Genomic DNA, 16,555 nt, shown 5'->3' with positions numbered 1-16,555 from the left:
CCCGAGAAGGGGTAAATGTCACCCCCCAATTAATAGCAACCAACGGCACAAATTCAACTTTGAAGTGGGGAGTAAGTAGAACCTAAATCCAAATTTTCATGCAATTCGGAGTTGCCCCTGAAAATTACACTCCAAAACGGTCATTTATTGGGCTATATTATTAGTGTAAAATAAATTGTAGTGTACCTATTAACTAAATTAAAAACAAAATTAGAAATTTTAAGATAGATTAATAATTTTTAAAACACTGTGTGATTTTCGGGGGACCAGATTTTTTATGAAAAAAGGTAAAAACAAATCAGTAGTTAGCATCAAATTTTAATGAATGCATACAGATGAAACATAATTTTGAGTCGTCTTTAACCTATAAAATATGTCTTAGTGGCAAAACTTAGTGGTTACTTTGGCGAAACACTCGTGTAAATGATTTTAACTTAACGTTTAAGAACTGTGAGATCAAATGACAAAATGAATTGTTTTCCTCGAGTTATCGTCCGTCTTTGAAATTTTGAGCGCCCTCTGTCGGAATTTAATTTTGGAAATAAAGCTGTTAAATAAATAATTATCATTATTCAGCTTCTTCTTCCTGTCCACTGCAGGATATAAGCCTCCTCATCAGCACGTCTCCAGGAAGTTAAATCTTGTGCTAATTGCATCCATCTACCACATATTCTATTTATGTCGTCTGTCCAGCGTGTTGGTGGTCTGCCTCTGTTTCTCTTGTCCATGCGAGGTCTCCATTCTAAGTCTTTTTGTCCACCTGTCATCCTGCAGTCTCGCTATATGGCAGGCGAAACTCCATTTTATTCTGGTAATTATTTCTATGGTATCTTGCACACCCGTCCTTTATTGCCTTATTTCTAAATTTCTCACTCGATCTGCAAATCTGATTCCTAGTATAGATCTTTCCATCTTCCACTGAGCTATTCTAAGTTTTGACACCCTTGCTTTGGTTAATGTTAGTGTTTCAGCTCCGTACTGGAAGAACACATTGATTTTATACTTTCCTTTTAAGGCTTAAAGGAATTTCACTGCTGAATATGTCTTTCAATCTGCCATATGCTGCCCAGCCTAGACCAATCCTTCTATCTCTTGGGTCTGATTGTCTCTAGAAATTTTGATGTCGTGTCCAATAAATAAACGTTGCGCGATTTTTGCCATTTTTTTTATTCTGATGAGATCAATAAAATCTATTACTTCAATTGACCAGCCGAATTTCCATTGCTAGAGCCTAAACTTCAAAACATATACCTAACATGAAATTTCGATTTTGAATTTTGGCAACAAAAATGAGGCATTGGAAATTTGTATAAAAAAAACACTGAATTTAAAGTTTCACATTATAAATGACCTCACGCCACGGGTAATGCTTCAACGAAGCTTCCATAAATAATCATTTGTATTTGATTTACGTATTTGTATTTGAAAACACAACAGATCTGTTACTGATTGTAGAAGCTACAGAGGAGCAGACGCGGACAGTGATCATATATTGACAATAGTCAAACTTAAGCAAGAAATTCCCAAACTACCAAGAAAAGGAACACAACGGAAAAAATACCAATTAGAGCGGATCCAAGATAAAGAGGTAGCAAAAAGAACAGTGAAAGAGATAAACAAGAGATTGGAAAGAATCACGACGTGGAACATAGAAGAGGAATGGGAACTAATACAAGCAGCTGTGATAAAAGCGGCAGACCTTAGCATTGGGAAAGCAGAAAAAAAGAGAGAGAATAATGGTTTGATGGGGACTGCAAAAAAATTCTAGAGCAGAGAAACAACGCAAAAATGGAAAATATTAGAAACAACACAGAAAAAAGCAAAGAGTATTATAAAGACAAAAGAAGAGAACCTAAAAGATTATGCAGGCAAAAGAAGAGAAAGTCACTGGAGAAGCAACTAGAAATAATAGAAGAAAACTGTGTTCAAAAAGAAGTTAAAAATTTTTATCAAGGAGTAAAAAAAACAAGAGGGACTCGAAATAAATGCACAATGTTTTGCAGAAATAAAGATGGTATGTTTCTGGGAGACAAAGACAGAAAAATTGAATAGATGGGCAGAATACTTCGGAGAATTATTAAACGATAAAGACCAAACAGAAACAGACATGCAACAGCGAGGGCAAGAAATCCAACAACAACAAATACAAGAAGCGGAACCACAACAAACATAATCACCGACAGAAATGGAGATAATAACAGTAATAAAAGACCTAAAAAATAATAAAAGTGCCGGAGAAAGCGGAGTGCCAGCAGAGATATTAAAGGTAGGAGGAAATATACTGCAGCAAAAAATATCTCGACTTATAACGAAAAAATGCCGGAGCAATGGAACACAGCACTCATCTTCCCAATTCACAAGAAAGGTGATAAGACCATATGTGAAAATTACAGAGGAATCGCACTGTTAGAAGTGGTGTATATGGTATGAGCTAAAATTATAAGAACTAGATTAAAACTTATGAATCAGAGATAATAGGAAAATACCAGGCTGGTTTCAGACAGGGAAGAGGAACAACAGATCAAATTTTTTTGTTAAAATTATTACAAAACGATAGTTATGAATAAAATCTAGGCTTGCATATGCTCTTTATCGATTTTAAACAGGCTATACGAAGTAATGAGAGCACTAGGAATATCAGAGAAACTGATACGATTAGTTAAAATGACGTTAACCAACACAGTCAATAAAGTCATGATAGAAGGCAGTTTTTCAAATCAGTTTAACGTCAACAGAGGATTAAAACAAGGGGATCCCCTCCTGTCAACAGACTTATTCAATCTAGTACTAGAAAAGATAATTAGAGGAGCCAATATCCAGACAAGCGGCACGATTATTAACAGAAGACAACAGTGTGTAGGTTTTGCAGATGACCTGGTATTTCTGACACGTTCAAGAGTAGAACTTCGAAAAATGTTCAAGCAATTTGAAGAATAAGCAAAAAAATATGGCCTGACTGTAAACCAAGGAAAAACCAAGTATGTATATGGAAATGAGAGAAGAAAATGCTGAAGAAAATAAGTGGATTACTCTAAGGGCAAATGACAAAGATTATAAATTTGAGAAGGTAACTGAATTTGAGTACCTTGGAGTAACAGTTACAAATATATAAATATATAAATATATAAAGGAGGCGAATGGCGCAGAAGAACAAACCAGGAGCTAATAGAGATGTATAAGAAACCTAAAATAACTAAGAAAATCAAGGCACAGAGAGTTAGATGGTTAGGTCATGTTTTACGAATGCCACAAGAAAGAAATGTCCTAAGAGTTTTATCACCAGAAGAATACGGGAAGAAAAAAAGAGGGAGACCACGAAGGAAGTGGTTTGATGCCGTCCGGATTGACCTAGAAGAAATGGGTACAAGAGACTGGAGGGGACAAGTACAGGACCGCAAAAAGTGGAAGAAATTAGTCAAGACTATCGAAGCCAAGGGCCTCTAAGGCCTGTAGTGCTGTTAATGTATATATTTGATTTACGATGTTTTCCATTTATCATTAAGGGAAAGGCTTAGAGCCCAAGCAAACTTTTTTGCATCTTTTTGTAGTCCCAAAATTGACATTAATTCTCAACAAAATTCAGCTTGTTGGTATGATTTTTGGAGGTCAAATCTCTGTATTTATTTATTAAAATGTATTTTATATGGATTGCGTTTAAAAATAAGACGTTTTATGTACTATTTTTGTACATAGTTCCTGCTATTTATTCAATGAAGGCAATCAGCTCAATATTGACGTACAAACGTTAAATTATTTTCCATACCAAGTATGATTACTGTACTTTCAATTTTTGTAAACATCAATTAGGAACGTTTCTGTAAATCTACATGATTGATAATAATCAACTATAAAGCTGCATTCTTTAAGATGAAGAAACTGTTAAGTATGTCGAAGCAACATTACTTTCAGTCTGAAAATTGGATCAGTCAGATGTTATGTATTCTCTACTCTTTTGTATGGTGTCGAAGGTTGGACTTTAACAGATAAACTTCTCAAGAAACTGGAAGCCTTTGAAATATGGGTGTATCGGAGAATCCTACAAATAAGTTGGGTGAATAGAGTTAGGGCCGGTTGTTCGAACGCTAATCAACAATGATCGCTATCAAATATTTAATTACTGTCACCAACTGTCAATATCAACTTTGATTGGGTTGCTGAAAACATAATTGATTATAGTTATGAGATCAGTTAATCAATTAACATAACAATTATTAACATAATTGATTAACTAATTTCATAATTGTAATCCATAATTATGTTTTCAGCAACCGAAACAAAGTTGACATTGACAGTTGGTGACAGTAATTAAATATTTGATAATGATTATTTTTGATTAGCGTTCGAACAACCGGCCCTTAGGGCCGGTTGTTCGAACGCTAATCAACAATGATCACTATCAAATATTTAATTACTGTCACAACTGTCAATGTCAACTTTGGTTGGGTTGCTGAAAACATAATGATTGATTACAATTATGAAATTAATTAATCAATTATGTTAATAATTGTTATTTTAATTTATTAACTAATCTCATAATTATAATCAATTGTGTTTTCAGCAACCCAACCAAAGTTGATATTGACAGTTGTTACAGTAATTGAATATTTGATGGTGATCATTGTTGATTAGCGTTCGAACAACCGGCCCTTAGAGTAATGGAGTTGTTTTGCATCGGATGGGAAAGGTTACGGAAGTCGTCAGAACAGTCAAAAATCGCAAACTGGAATATTTTGGCCATGTTATGAGACACCAAGAGAGATATAATATACCTACGCCATTTAATAAAACAAGGCAAGGTAGACGGAAGAAGAGGGCCAGGTCGAAGAAGAACGCCATGGCTTAGAAACCTGAGAGAATGGTTTAACAGATCCTATGCATCCCTTTTCCGAGCTGCCGTCAACAAAATTACTATAGCCAAATTGATAGCCACCTCTCGATAATCGAGCACGGCACATGAAGAAGAAGAATATGGCTATAAATATTCATCATCATTAACCAAAGAGACATATCTAAGGTAACTCATAATTTCAATAATTAAAAACTAAAATACTCACACATATTCCTGTCATCACTGTTACCGAAAAAGTAACAGTGACTACAGTTCGTAGCTATTCCCAGCTCTAACAAACCTGTGCAAATACAAACTACGATTTCAATTTCAGGGACAATCCACCAGGAGGTTAGTGTTCTGTGACAATGCCAATGTGAATCACGGGTCCGAAATTGCGACTATTTATTTACAAAAATAACAATGAATTTTCTGAGACAAAAGTTTTCTGACGTTGTAATCCCTTACTTTAGTAAGAGAATAGAAACCAACAAAGAACAAAAAGTCGGAAAGTATGGACAGTATTTTGAGAAGATCTACGAAGTTCTTAGCTGGGAAGATACTCGCTACAGTTTGGTAGTTTTCGTTGTTTTTAATTATTTATTTTGGTGAGTACATACTTCAAGAAATGTTAATTGAATCTAATAGAACTACGGAATCTTGTATATTTTTGGCTCATCATGGCCTATAAATATTTTTATCGCATGAAATCTCAAATCATTTCTTAATCTCTTTTACTTATTTAGGTAACAAATTAATTGCAAATTATAACAATTCTTGTTGAACAATATTTGGCAATTCTTTTTATTTATGAAAATGAAAGTAATTGCGTCTCATCACGGTTTTTTTATTTTATTCTTCACTCTATATTGCAAGTCATCAACATTTTTTGACACCACAAATAGCAGAATCCTCACAGTCAACAGCATTTCAACATTCATAAAACTAAAAATATAATTGTTTATAATTGGAATGTTTTTGAAACACGAGCTGAATAATATTCATAGAAAATAAATTATATTTTTCATTACAATTGTCTGAAAAGGGACAACATATTATAATTTTATGGTAAGTAATTATTTAAATACTATAAAGTATTTTTACACCAGACATTGTTTTGAATATTTTGTTATACTAAATTTTTTTAATGAGTAAAATCATGCAACTCTTCATTGAAAAATGTCCTACTGTGCATAGATCATTCAATTTTCGCTTGTTCATTGCTGGATATAGATCTCCCTCATAATTTCCATCTGTTTCAATCTTGTTCCTCTTGCATCAAATTCCTATGACAACGTTTTAGATTGTCAGTTCAATGTGTTAGTGGACCTCTGCTTCAGTAGGCATCATCTCTGGATCATCATTCGAGTATCTGGTTGTCCATCTATTATCTATCATTTGAGTTACTTGAGTTGCCAGTTCCACTTCAGTGGAATTCTCTATTCTTCTATACTCTCTTTTATTCTTCTATTCTCTCTACACAGCATCAGCCACTCCTGATCTTCTTCGTAGCTGGTGGTTGGGATCTTGTCTAGCAGTGAAACGACCAATGCTCCATCACACTTTGAGTCACATGGATCTTTTGTCACACTCTTCTCCTTGGCACAGTCAACATTTCCGCTCTGTAAGTCAACACTGATAATACAAACTGATAGATTTTTCTTTTAAGACCTATTAGTATGTTGGATGCTATTTATTTATTAACGGGCCTTGCCCACTTTTAATACAATTTACAGTTTAAAAACCTCAATAGAATTAGTCAAGTAATAAAATCTTAACATAAAAACAGTCTAAATACAGTCTAAAATGTGCTTAGAAAAATAAAGTTAAAATAATAAAACAATACAACATTGATATAAATATGAAACTGACAGGTACAAAATCATCAGTTATACGTTATTACAATATCTTGCTACACCTTCACATTGAACAATTTATATCACAATTTGCTTTAACAGGCTCAAAAATTTACTAAAGCTTTCATTAACCCGGGATTGGTCGCTAGATAGGTTGTTACGCGAGTGGTCGTGCATGAGATTTTCTCTCACATATCCAACTTTCGCCTTTCTTTACAAAATTTTACAAAAAAATGAGCTTTCATCAACGATAAAGCCCTTTGCTTTAAAAAGACACGACGTTTTTCTGTTTTATTGTTATTATCTTTATATAAAATGTGACTATTGATGCCGGCAATATTTAACATTGAAAAATATAATATGGTAAGTGAAAATCTACAACTAACCCTTGAAACCGAATATAGGATTTTCATATCATCGACCACATTCACGACGCCTTTTATTACATCATAAAAGTATATTATTTTAGGTTTTAAGGGCAAAAATAAAATTAATTTTTACACAGTTGGTGACGCCGGTGGTTGCTTGATGAGAGAATCTCTCACATGAAGCGCACTGACTCAACAATATGGTGATACTAAGTAAACTGAGTCACTATCTGAGCGGACGAGTCTATTAGATTGTCGAGGGAGGATAGTTAGGAAACTAGAAGGAACTACAGCGCATATAATTTCCCAGAAAAAAAGTTGTGGCGCAATTTTCTGAAGCCGTGAGAGAAAATCTCATATAGCGACCACTGGCGGGTTAAAGTATCAGCATAACAGTTAGCCATTCGTGACACTCTAGGTATATAAGAATTAAGGCCAACATTGGTTCTCCTAAATGGCTGATGAAATACATTAACTGATCTGGTGTTTCTAATTGGAACTGCTAACAACATTGTGGAAATTAGTGAAGGACAGTCGATCATGCTATTAATGAGTTTAAAAAATATTTTGAGATCTGCCTGACCCCTCCTCACTTTCAAAGTAGGCAGAGAAAATATATCTTGTAATAATGCAAAATCATATGAAAACTCATTTACACGAGGTATATTGGATTTATATGCTAGGTACCTAAGGAACTTTCTCTGCACCTACTCAATTCTGTGAATGTGTGAAGTATAATGGGGGCTCCAAACTGAAGAACAATATTCCAACAAAGGCATGACACGACTACAGTACAGCAATCTAATAGCATTAATACTCCTAAAGTCATGTGTTCTTCACTTAATGAATCCAAGCATCCTAAGTGCTCTTGAACTAAGAAACTGATGTCAATGTGATTGACAAAAGAGTGTGTGGAGTCCATTGTGACTCCAAGGTCCCTAATAGATGAGACTTGGGACAATGGTGTCCCTTTAATACTGTATTCAAAATTGATTTTATTAAGTTTTTTAGTAAAAGTTATGGAGTAGCACTTAGTGATGTTTAGATCTATGGCGTTGATCTCACACCACTCATCAAGTCTGGCCAGATCTGATAGAAGCTTAAGACAGTCCTCTGGGGAGAAAATTTTAAGGTAGCATTTCAGGTCATCTGCAAAACACAAGAATTCAGCAAATCTAAAAGAGTCCGAAATATCATTGACAAATAATACAAATAATAAGGGTCCCAGGTGGGACCCTTGCGGTACTCCAGAGAGGTTGGGAATATTTTTAGACATGTAATTATTTACCTTTACAGTTTGACATCTTTCAGTTAGATAACTGGCTAGCCATTCCAATAATGTTCCTTGAATACCAGCAGTTTCTAGTTTGTTGAGCAAAATTTTGTGATTTACCCTGTCGAATGCCTTGGAAAAGCCTGTGTAGATCGCATTAACCTCCCCGCCCCCATCCAAGACGTCCAACAGATAGTTAGCAAAAGTAATTAAATTTAATTCTGCAGATTTTTTGCTAAGAAACCCAAAGTGCTCTTCTATTACTGTCAAACTGAATTTTGATCTTAAATAAGCCGCTACTATTTTCTCAAATAATTTTGGAATGGAATTAAGACTGCATACTGGTCTATAGTTGGATATATTAGCTCTGTTACCAGACTTATAGATAGGCGTAAGATAACTCGCTTTCCAGAAATCTGGAAAGATACCTGAAGCAAGAGATTTATTGAATATCACATAAAGTGGACATGAAAGAACAAAACTACAAGATTTCAGAACTGAAGGAGGGATGCCATCTGGACCTGGTCCGTTCGTTATGTCAATATTAGCCATCTCCTCAAATGGTTGATATAGGAATATTATAATTGGAGATACAAATATGATTAAATGAGGGTTTACTTTGCGGATTGATATTTTTATCAGTGTAAACTGAATGAACATATTCTGCAAAAAGATCAGGCAGATCAGGTCCTAACTGACAGTCTTTATCATTAAAGAACAACAAAGGTAATTCATTTCCACTTCGCTTGCTCTTAACAAAGTTCCAGAACTGTTTTATATTTCTTTGATCTGTTAAAGAAAATTCAGATTTTTCAACGAACTGTAGGTAGCTCAATTGAGATAAGTTTTTACACTCAGCTCGAAGTATGCTATAATCAACATAATCACCTCTTAACCCTGAATTTTTAAATCTTTTGTGAGCCTGTTTTTCTGGATTGTCAGCTGCTTCAACTCTGGGGTAAACCATAATGGAAATTTTCTTTTACTTAGATACTTTTTTTTTGAGGAATTACAGCTTGAACAAAAAAGTTCAGAATATCATAAAAAATGTTTACCATATTATTGACTGTGTGATTGAATAATAATTCATCCCAATTAATTTGACTTAAACAGTCGTTTAAGAGAGTTAAATCAGCTGATTTAAAATCATAATAAAATATATCATTCTGAGGACTGCTTTCATTTGTGTGATTCGTATTGTGAGTCTTAATCTGAATATTCAATGGAGGATGATATCTATCAGCTGGTACCAATGGGTCGTCACTCAGTGTAACAGAAGTATTTTCATTAGTGGATAGTATCAGATCCAGGATTCTATCAGTGTTGTTGGGGACTTCATTCACCTGATATAAGTTGTGAAATGCACAAGAGTCTGCTATTAGGATGACCATATCACTTGTATGATTCCGTTCACCAACCTCCACCACCGGTACTGAACAGAAATCTTCGGTTGACCAAGTGCAATATGGCATATTAAAATCACCACAAAGCCATACAGATTCTTCATGATTTTCCATAATACAATCTACTGTGGTAATGAAGTTCTGGTACTTGTTTAATGGAGAACGTGGTGGAATATAGACAGCAGCAATTATGGTCGTGTCCAAACCTGTTCCTATTTTGACAAATAATTGCTCAATACCGTCTGGGGAGTCTAACATGGAACTTGTAAGATTCTTTAATACTGCTATCAGCACACACCTCCTCTTAACCCCTGAATATCACTAGCTATCATTTCACTCATTATTGTTGCCTGTTTGTTGTTCACTGCATCAGTTCCATTCCGATCTCGTTTGGATTTGCTTTCATATTTGGGCTTTGAAAAGTTAAAATCCATTGTGAAATTCATTAAAATGAAGATACTCTCTATAGTTTGGTAATTTTTGTTGTTTTTAATTATTTATTTCGGTAAGTACGTAACAAATGTTAATTCATAGTAGTACTACGAAATCTTGTGTATTTTTGGCTCATCATGGCCTATACATATTTTTATCCCATGAAATCTCAAATCATTTCTTAACAGGTTGATTGCCGATGGACAAAACGGCCTCCTTCAGTAATGCCGGCTACTCCGTGAGCCTTACTTCGATTATGTGATCTATACTCTGATAGGAGTAGCCGGCATCATCAAAGGAGTCCAGCACACTCCAATCGGAGTAGTCGGCAATCAACCAGTTAATCTGTTTTACTTTTTAACAAATTTATTGCAAAATAATAACAATTATTGCAGAACAATATTTGGCAATTCTTTTCATTTACGAAATTGATGTTATTGCGTCTCATTAAGATTTTTATTTTATTCTTCATTCTATATTGCAAGTCATCAACATTTTTTGACACAAATAGCATTAGAATCCTCACAGTCAACAACATTCATAAAACTAAAAATATAATTGTTTATAATTGGAGTGTTTTTGGAACACGAGCTGAATAATATTCATAGAAAATAAATTATACATACTTTTCATCAATATTGTGTCTGAAATGGTGCATTTAACATTTTTTAAATATTTGTTTACAAACTTATACTGCAACAACTATACACCAGACATTGTTTATGTTCTTGAATGTTTTGTTATTCTAATTTTTTTTTAAAGTTTAAAATCATACTCCTCTTCATTGAAAAATGTCCAACTGTGGATTCATCATTCAATTTTCGCTTGTCCACTAGTCCACCGCCGGATATGGATCTCCCTCATAATTTCCATCTGTTTTGATCTTATGCCTCTTGCATCCAATTCTTATGGCAATGTTTTAGATCGTCGTCAGTCCAACGTGTCAGTGTGTGGACGAACTGTGCTTTGTCCATGTGTTATCTGTTATTTGGGCTGTGACCTGCCCAGTTTCACTTCAGTGTTGCTATTATCTCTACAGCATCAGCCACTACTGATTTTCATCGTAGCAGATGGCTTGGGATCTTGTCTTGCAGTGAAACTCCCAACATAACATGCTCCATCACTCTTTGAGCTACACGGATCTTTTGCACTGTTCTCTTTATCACAGTCAGTGCTTTGATCTTGTGCCCCTTGCATCCTATTCCCATGGCATTGTTTTAGATTGTTAGTCCAACTTGTTGGTGGACGACCTCTGCCTTAGTAGGCATTATCTCTTGGTCTCCATTCCGGTATCCACTTTGTCCATCTGTTATCTGTGACCTATCCAGTTTCACTTCAGTGTTTCTATTCTCTCTACAGCATCAGCATCAGCCACTCCTAATGATTGAGCTATTGATAATTCAGTCAATTTGTACTCTACGAGCTCCCTAGTAGGAAAGTTTTGGGGTAGTTCTGATTTCTGTCATTATATAAATATGTATTTTGGGCTGCTGAATCCGAATATGCGGTTTACGGCTCAAGAAAATAGGTTGATGTAGTTTCTTTGAGGTTTTGTTCATCCTATACAAAAGCTGTTTGCCTGGAAGTGTCAGCATTCGCAGGCGATCCGCAGAAAATTGACCTGCCGTGCTTTACACAGCAGGCATACAATAACGCTGATTTTAATGTACCGGGCGTCCCAATAAGAATGGCTCTCGGCCATATCTCAGGAACCGTTTATAGTAGAGCTTTGAAATAAAAAATTTTATAACAAAAGTTGCCTCAGGAAAAGCCTAGAAATTATTTTCATAATTGTGGGACCACCGCTAGAGGGCGTAATTGAATATCAAAAATTAAAAAATCTAAATTTTACAAAATTTTCCTAATGAAGGGGCACTGGAAATCCGATCGTCGTATTCTTCATAAAATTCTACGCATATTTGATTTGACAAGTTTAGGTCTACCTTTGGAAATAAGAGGTGGGGGTGAGTGGGAACCTTGTTATGAAAAACTGGCTGTGAGTCCGGTTCTGCTTAATCAAATTTTGCAAACTTGGTCTTGTTGAAGACAGATCTTTTTCGTCAATGTAAAAGTTATGATTTCGAACCAACTTACTGAGTAATATGCCAGCTAGAAGGCGTTATTTAATTTTTTTCAGAAATCTAGTGTTCCTTGGAAAATATTAAATACAAACATGCATTTTTAATACCATATTACAAAATTAGACAAAATTAGCAACAGAATAGCGAAAACCGCATGTTAATACCTTTTTTCTATCTCGAGATATCTTACAAAACGTGTAAATTTAAAAACATAACTGTTACTGTCACCGGTAAACGAAATTCATTAAAAGTAGTCTGCTATGGAAACAACAAAGAAACATTTTCCAGTTGTCAACGTATATTAGGTATTTTCAACGCTTCTCATTTGTTTCGAGCCTCGTTCATATCTCGTATATTAATATTATACACGGATTATACGGCATATGACAGAGGCTCGAAACAAATGAGAAGCGTTGAAAAGCCCTATTACAAAGAAATAAAAACAACTATTTAGTGATGACATAAACGTCCAAATTTTTGCCCATCATTTTCGTTGCAAACATTTACTCTTTCAAGAGTATATTGAACAGCAGCCTCAATTTCTGCTCTCGATATGCTTTGAATGGCGTTTAGTATTCTCTGGATAATGTATTCTAGAGTAGTGTATGATGGGCAACAATTTGAATATTTAGGTCGTCACTAAGTAGTTCTTTTTGTTCTGTGTTATATGTAATTTTAATAGTATTGTTTCTCTTTATATTGTTGTTTTAATTAATTATATTTTTATACGTTGACATCTGGAAAATGTTATTTTGTTTTTTTCCACAGCACACTACTTTTCATTAACTTGGTTTACCGGTGATAGTAACAGTTATGTATAAAATTTACACGTTTCTCGAGATATCTTGAGATAGAAAAAAAGATATCGACATGCGGTTTTCGCTATTCTATTGCTAATTTAATCTAATTTTATAAAGTATGATTAAAAATGCATACTTGTATTTAATATTTTCCAAAGAAAACTAGATTTCTGAAAAAAATTAAATACCGCCTCCCAGCTGGCTTATTACTTATTAGGATGGTTCAAAATGATCACGCTTACATTGAAGAAAAAGATCTGTCTTCAACAAGACCCAGTTTTCAAAATTTGATTTAGCAGAACCGGACATACAGCCATTTTTTCATAACAAGGTTCCCACTCACCCCCACCTCTTATTTGCAAAGGTAGAGTTAAACTTGTTAAATCAAATATGCGCAGAATTTGATGAAGAATACAATAATCGGATTTCCAGTGTCCCTTCATTAGGAAAATTTTGTAAAATTTAGATTTTTTTATTTTTGATATTCAATTACGCCCTCTAGCGGTGGACCCACAATTATGAAAATAATTTCCAGGCTTTTCCTGAGGCAACTTTTGTTATAAAATTTTTTATTTCAAAGCTCTACTATAAACGGTTCCTGAGATATGGCCGAGAGCCATTCTTATTGGGACACCCGGTACATACAATCGACGGATACCACACTTTTCACGTCATAGGTGGCATTTCTTGTATTGCACCAAAACATGCAGTAGCTCCTAAGGGAAAAGCAGAGACATTCCCGGCCTCTTAGGATGAGGGCATACCAAATGAACTAACATTTATTATTTGTGCAGAAAAGTAGGAGAAATTTATTAAATGACAGCATTTTAATAAAAATAAAGTTTTGGAATGTAAAAAGTGGGTTTTGCCGAGACCGTTAAAAATGGGCAATTTTCAAGTTGCATTTTAGACCAAACGGTTCGTCTGAAAAAAAAAGTAAATACATAGTGATATTTGTAGATAATTTTAAGTAGGTACTTTAATTTCTGTTAACAGACCATTTACTGAAAGTTAATAGTTTTCGAGATTTAAGCAAAAAAATCGAGAAAAAGCAGAAATTTTACGCTTTTTTCTCCATTTTTCAATGTCCCGTCACGAAAAATTCAGCAGCTCAAAATACATATCTAACGGAAGAAATCAGAATTACCCCAAAACTTTCCTAGTCAAAACACAATTTTATTGAATTATGATAGGAATTCGGTTTATTTGTTGCATTTATTTTCTTCTGATGCTTGTACTTTTTAAGTTGTTCATTTTCCTGTTTTTGTAATATGGGTTATAATGTCGGAAGCTTCGTGAATGTGAATATAATTGATTGGTAGGATTGAAACCTCACATATTGGAGATTAATGGCCAACTTGGCCATTTAACTCCTTAACCCTTAACTTGGCGGTGTGTACTCCAGGATACGTTATTTATTCAAATGAATTTCTCTATATATACGTAAAGTTGCCGCGAGATTTTAAACGTACCCTCTCCATAAAGCATTCGCCTAACCAATAAATTAATTTGAATGTCATAGACAGAGATTTCCACCAATGAGAGACCGTTTTATGTAAGCGTGCTCAAAATGGCTTTCAAAGAAGGTGTTACTTTGTGTCATTCGGAAAGTAAATTCATTTTTTAAATGTTTTGAACTATTATATGAATTGGTAAACTATAATTCTAGATAATTAGGCCTGCAACAAACCATCGTATAAAATAATATTCAGGATTTGTTTATAAACACACAGATAGGATCAGTTTGAAAAGTAGTATCTCTGAAAATACATTGCCAGGTTAGCGGCAATTTAGATAGTATCCTTGAATATACATTGGCAGGTACTGATGAAAATTGAATGAGTATCTTTTTGGATACAGTACCCGGTATACGGACAAATACTAACTGTTTCTTATTAGCTACTTTGCCCATTAGAGGATTAACAGAAAAGTGATAAAAACATTTGGTATATTATTAGGATGTCCCGTCAATATTTTTTGAATACAGTATGTTTTCATATTATGTATTGAATTCTATTTTTTATATATTGGGTATATACAGTGCGTCTATAAAGTAACGCACAAATTCATTATTAGCTAAATAAACAATATTATTAGAAATTCCTGAAACAGATCGATTTTTATTTTTAAATTACGATTTTTTGGCATAATACTAGTGACGTCATCCATCTGGAGGCATTATCGATGACACCGAAAAACAAGATTCGTAGTCACATCCAGAATATACCTGGGGAAGATGTCAGAAAAGATCTTTTCGGACACTTTCCAACTTTAACAACCAAAGGATGATCCCGTAACTGTTGCAAAGGACAAACAGCAATGAGTTGTACAAAATGTAGGGCGAGATTATGTTTTATGTTGGACGAGATTATTATTATGTTTTTAGGATTTTCATAATAACTAAATTTTGTAATTGTTTAACTATGTACTTATAATTACTTTTTACTTTTATTTTTTGAGTGTTCCAAGTTTTATTTGAAGTTTTGAATTTAAGCTTTAAAAATAATTGTTTGATCATCATTGTAGTTTATTTATAATTTATAAATGTATATGATTAATATATTAATTGATTCAAATACTATGTGTATGGTTGAAACCCCTACACAAAAAGCCATCTATTCATAATTGAAGTAACACAAAATTCCACAAAATAAAATGACAACATTAAACAAATCTACAAATGTTTCGCTGAAAGTCTTGAAAATTCTAAAGACTTTTAGCGAAACAATTTATTGTAGATTTGTTTATTGTTTTCATTATATTTTGTGGAATTTTGATAATTTTGTTTTAATTCAATAACCCAATATTATTTATTATATTGGTCCAAACTACAAATATACATCTTCGCAATGTATCTTTCTAGATACGGAGGTATTTTTTTAATAACCTGGCAATGTATCTGTTGGGCATCAGTACTGGTTTCATAGTGTTCCTGGCAATGTGTCTTGCGAGGTACATTGTAATGTACGGTACGCCTAGCAGTGTATCTTATGGGATACAATGTCAATAAAATGTCAAAAAATTTAAAATAGAAAAAAAAATGTAATTGACTCTGATAATGGAGCCCTCTACAAATGACATTCAGTATGCAAAAACATTTTTCTTACAGCGGTTATAGGCGCGCCAAGTTAAGGGTTAAGTTCCAACCACGTGGGAGAATCCTGTGTTATCATGTGTAATATCCAGGAATATTTGCAACATCATTAAGTATTATTAAAAATATGTAGTATTTTACAACATTTTTCAACATTTAAAGGGTTTTTACCCAAAATATTTTGGTGGCTCAGGCATGCTATTTTTTCGGTTTTAGTAACACTGATGATGGATTTTTTAATCCGAAAACGTTCTGTGATTTAATGTAAGCCTTATTTAGGGAATTTTAAATATAGCTTTTACAAAGGATCTCGTATTTTTGTAATTTATGGTATACCTACAGCCAGCTACAGGAATTTTATTTTCCTCTTAGATTTTTACATAAATAATAACTTATATGCATTAAGTTCCCTTAATTTTT

The 16,555-nt window shown here is 33.9% G+C and overlaps 1 protein-coding gene across 1 annotated transcript in view; it reads left to right on the top strand.

Annotated features, from left to right (window-relative positions):
• Positions 1-5,160: 5,160 nt before the first annotated feature.
• LOC114325380 (reticulophagy regulator 3) overlaps positions 5,161-16,555 on the top strand; it is a 37,945-nt gene continuing 26,550 nt past the window's right edge. The window contains exon 1 of the mRNA XM_028273441.2: positions 5,161-5,436. Coding sequence (XP_028129242.1) covers positions 5,252-5,436 — 185 coding nt within the window. The 5' untranslated portion in view covers positions 5,161-5,251. The remainder of the gene's footprint in view (positions 5,437-16,555) is intronic.

The sequence above is a fragment of the Diabrotica virgifera genome, chromosome 6, assembly GCF_917563875.1.
Source record: "Diabrotica virgifera virgifera chromosome 6, PGI_DIABVI_V3a".
NCBI classification, from domain to species: domain Eukaryota; kingdom Metazoa; phylum Arthropoda; class Insecta; order Coleoptera; family Chrysomelidae; genus Diabrotica; species Diabrotica virgifera.
This window is presented reverse-complemented; position numbering and strand designations above follow the sequence as displayed.